The sequence below is a fragment of the Pseudophryne corroboree genome, chromosome 4 (assembly GCF_028390025.1).
Source record: "Pseudophryne corroboree isolate aPseCor3 chromosome 4, aPseCor3.hap2, whole genome shotgun sequence".
NCBI classification, from domain to species: Eukaryota; Metazoa; Chordata; class Amphibia; order Anura; family Myobatrachidae; genus Pseudophryne; species Pseudophryne corroboree.
This window is the reverse complement of record NC_086447.1, coordinates 464,955,551-464,960,397: the sequence shown is the minus strand read 5'-3', so window position 1 is coordinate 464,960,397 and position 4,847 is coordinate 464,955,551. Positions and strand designations below refer to the sequence as shown.

The window sequence follows — 4,847 nt, the reverse complement described above, 5'->3', positions numbered from 1 at the left end:
CACCAGAGGCCCGTGTCTCCCCCACTGACACGTCCTGCAGAGGGCACATGCGGCTGTGCGCAGAGCACTCTCTCGCTGGGATATTGACCACACCACTGAGATCTATACACAACTTAAACATTTCTACCCATCAGCATGTCTGCGGCCACAAAACACTTCTTCTTACTGTCACTTTCCTCCCAGACTATTGATAAGATCATTTAGCCGAATCTCAGACGCCTGTAGTATTATTGACTTAGAGTTAGAAACGATGATCAAATATAATAAGTATATTTGGACCTGCCCATCAGATTTAATCCATCAAATATTACCATTACTTGAACGGATCACTTTACTATCTAATCATAAACGAATGAATAAATAAATAAATAAATACATAAATAAATAAATAAATACATAAATACACATAAGTATTTATGTTTTCATTAAATTGCCATGGTTACATATATGTTGATTAGTAATCATTTATACAATTTTTTCTTGTAATTCGTGTATCATATCTTTTCAGACAACTGTAGAAATAAGATCTAGATTTCAATATTTTTTACACATCATAGGCATTCATTTTAAGATGTCAAATTAAGATAAAATAATAATAATAATAATAATAATAATAATAATAATCTGTTTAAAATAATAACGCCATTTGCAAACAGCATTACACCTTCCTTTTTGCATTGCTTTGCATACTGGGAATTGTAGAAAATATATTGCAAGAAATGTATCCAGTTATCTAACATTCCTTTTGAAAATGTCTGTGTACCTTGGAGTAAAACTGCAAACTATTTTATTTGATTTTTATCTGGATTGTCTTTTATACAATGAATATGTATTATTATTATCATCATCTTTTTAAAGAACAAAAAGTAACCTACTGTGATGGACACTGTGGGTGTTTTGTGGTGAACAAAATAATAATTCAATAATTAGAGTAAACTGTGAAGTTATTCTGCAGGTGCATTTTTTATGTAGATAATAAAATATTACTTTAACATAAATATATAAGGATATCTGCATTTTATTTTTCCCCACAAGCACATTCAAAATATACCAAAACAAAATGTTTGAAGAGTCTGAAACTGTACATCTTCATATAGATTTCATTCGCCTACCTCTTCTGACAGAGATCAAAACAAAACATGTTTCAAGAGTATTTTTTGCTTTTGAAGAAATAAATATACAGTGAGGCAGGCCACTTTAAACGCTATGAAAAATATTTCCCTGGGCAGCATTAAAAAAACATAGACAAAATTAAGGGTTAAACTATTCTGCATTTTATAAGACACATTTTAAACATATGTACATAGTTAGATTTAGTTGTATCCACCTAACAACATCCAGATACTTATAAAGTATTAGTTTTCCCGAATTCAGCTAAACTTGTAGCATTTCTGTAATAATCGTCCCTAACACTTCAATGAAGTTTTTCTACAAGTTTTAACTCTATTGTAGCCGATGGGTTAAATATTCAACACCATACCTCAGTGCTTGCAATTGTTTAGGAAGAATGCAGATGTAAGCAGAAGTAAAGAATAATCATGACTATGAATTTGATTTGAGGCAATATCATACAGCTACGCTGTATATTATAACATGTTTATTTTTCCTTCCCTCTGCTATAAGCAATAACTTTCTTTCATTAGGTCAGATAATAAGAGCTAGGATTGGGACTGAAGCCTCATTTATAGCCATACCCTTTGTTTTATGAACGCTAGCGGTTTACCTCCAAGATAATGTCAAAGAATTCAGTTTATAGACAATAGAGGGAAAAGAGATTGAAATGGGTAGCTCCTTTGTCCCCATAGACTCTTTCCCACAATGGATAAAAGCAAGACCCTTCCAACTCACACATCTGGCGAAAATAAAATAAAATGCTAGAAAAATAAATAAAAATGCCATCTTTAATCAGAGCAACAGTCCGCTAGCTGTAGGTCAGTGTTAATAAAACACAAGGTGAATTAAAGACAAAAATGTAAATAGCTAATAAATAAATACAGTTAATGCACTACACTTTATATTAAGGGACATAAAATATAGGGGGGGGGGGGGCGGAATCTTCTGGCCTGTGCACTATTTCGGCATAAATATTAAATTAGAAAATATCCTTTCTAGGATTGTAAAGTCACCAACTTTCATGGCATGAGATGCTGATATAATAGAGCGTTATATTCAGCATTGTCTCCAGAGCACGAATACCCTGGTGCATTATTTTGCACCATTTCGCGAATACACTTAACCTCCTCTAGGACCTCAGGCCTCTTTGGTAAAATGAAGCAATCAGAGGACACATTGATTTTTTTTATTCTTTCTCTCTTTTTCACCTTCTGTGCCTAAACACTGCCTGAAAATGAAGTTTACTCAACATCTTAAAAGTATAAAATAATACTATGATTAAGATGGCCTGTGTGAATCCCTGGAGCAGTTAGTATATGGTTAATATAACTGCATTTCCCCCGGTGTGCCAACTATTGTACTTTGTTAAGCTGCCTATTTTGAAAGGGGTAAATAAGAATAACACAACGTTTATAATACATTGTTTATAACAAATGTCCACAAACACATATGAATTGAAAACAAATCAGGACAAGGTAACATATTATTAACTCAATGGTAGCTAAAAATGTTCCCTGTGTAAATTTGCCAGTCTATTCTTGGGTTTTTATTTACTTATTTGTTTTTAGAAATAAATCTTCATTGAGTGATTCATGTAAACTTCAATTTCCTTGCAGTGCAATTTTAGACTCATAAATATCGTCAGTGTTGTAATTTGCTTGTTGGTTAAACTGGGATCCACATTAAATAGACATAAGAAGCTACAATCAGCACTGAGCATCATTCCGGGGAATAAAGCTACCTCTTGCTTTAACCAGTGTTTATGGTGTGTATCTGGGTGGCTTTCTGTCTCAGCTCCTGACATGTTGTGTATACTCACTCTACTCCATTGCCTGGGTAGTCGCCTGCAAAGGTCAAAACACATCACTACACCTGCTACCATGTGAGATAGTCCAGCGAGCTGCTATGTTCTCGGAGAGTATAAAAAGGACAATCAAAAGTTCTAAATGATTGATCATTGAGGATTCACTGTACAGGAGTCTGCACCCCATGGTGGGGTGGTGTGTCCCTGCTAGCCCCATATACATCCTCTGCCCCAGGAATAGTCCCCCCCGGTGGTGTCATCCGTTTCTCTTTCTGTCTCCTGTTACAAAACCATACCCTGACCACTTCCTTCTCTAGCTGTAGACTGTCCGCCAGTGAGGTGATTTCCTGGGCAGATGGCTTGGGACACTTCAGGAAATGACTTTCCAAAGCTCCCTTTACGCTAACCTCTATAGAGGTCCTCTTTTTCCTTTTCCTCCCCTGAGCTGCTATCTTGTCTATGCTGGTCGGGCTCCCAGAGGACGAATCCGCCTCTTCCAGCCACTTGTTCAACAAAGGCTTCAGCTTGCACATGTTCTTAAAGCTGAGCTGCAGGGCCTCGAACCTGCAGATGGTGGTCTGGGAGAAAACATTGCCATACAGGGTGCCCAGGGCCAGGCCCACGTCAGCCTGTGTAAATCCCAGTTTGATTCTCCGCTGCTTGAACTGCTTGGCAAACTGCTCCAGGTCATCAGAAGTTGGGGTATCCTCATCTGAATGGTCGTGGTGTCCCTGGTGCTGGGAGTGCTGCTGCTGCTGCTGCTGGGGCTGCTGCTGGTGGCCGTGGTCGCCGTGGTGCTCCTCGTGGGCATCCCTCAGAGCGTGGTGATGCATACCTTGCCCGGAGCCCGGGTTGATCATTCCATTCACCGTGAAGGAGGGCTGGGAGTAGATGAGACCCTGGCCGTTGGTGGATGCCATGCTGGGCAGGTGAGCGGAGGTAGTGGTCCTCCATGCCCCCGCACTGTGGTGATTCCCGTGTGCTGGGTGAACCAGATGAGGACCCCTGCCCTGGTGCTGCAGAGTGCCGGCGCTGTGCAGCTCCTCCCTGCTGGGCTGCACGCTGGGCTTTATGTCCTGCTGGCCCAGGGGACTCGTAGACCAGGGTGTTCCGTCCCCGTGAGACAGAGCTGTGATCCACTGGTGTGCATGGCTCAGGGGGTGCCCATTGCTCTGCAGCGTGTAATCGCTCTGCAGCAGAGTCTGTGCATCCCTGTATCCGGAAGCCTGCTGCATGCCGCCGGGCTCCGCATGCACGATGGAAGAGCTGGAGCTCAGCAGGTTGTAGTGGTTAGACGCTGTGGTCGCCATGACTCTCCGAGCCCGACTGGTAGCACTGGTTCTAGGAGCCGAGCATTTGACAGCTCCTTCCCCTCGCCCCAGGCTCCCCTCTCTCTCCCCTCTCTGGGTGTCTCTGCCCCTCTCTCCCTGCAGCAGCCTGGGCACGCGTCCCCAGCACCGCCTACCCGGGGCCCCCATTGGCTCCCTCCTCTTTGATTTACGTGGATACCATTAGCAACCGAGGGTAACCTGGGACGTTGATTGGAAGACAATCTGATGCGCCCCTCCCACCCTCCTTACCAACCTGCAAGCTGCTGCATCCACATGGAGATGGAGCAATGGGAGGGAAAGGGATGCAGTGTACATCACATAGCCCCAGCAGCAGCAGCAGCAGCAGCAGGAGCCCGGGCACAGGCTACACACCAGCATGGAAATAAAATCATTACAGAAAGTATTCCTGTCCTGAGAGTGGATGTAGCAGAGAAATTAGTCAGAGATGAAGCAGAAAGCACACTGCACATCGCCCCTCACTCCTGCTATGTCTCCTCTCCCCTAACCATCTATACTAGAACTTTGATAAAATACATGTGCAGTTGCTGCAGGTCAGTGAGAGCCCTAAGTAGTCTGTGTGTGACCAGTGTCGGGTGGGG

General features: G+C 42.3%; 1 protein-coding gene across 1 annotated transcript; it reads right to left on the bottom strand.

Annotated features, from left to right (window-relative positions):
• Nucleotides 1-944: 944 nt before the first annotated feature.
• POU3F2 (POU class 3 homeobox 2) lies at nt 945-4,311 on the bottom strand. The gene is given in 2 exon segments (XM_063917020.1): nt 945-3,111; nt 3,113-4,311. Coding segments are annotated over 2 exon segments (1,260 nt in total). The 5' UTR covers nt 4,228-4,311; the 3' UTR covers nt 945-2,966.
• Between the last annotated feature and the right edge of the window lie 536 nt (nt 4,312-4,847).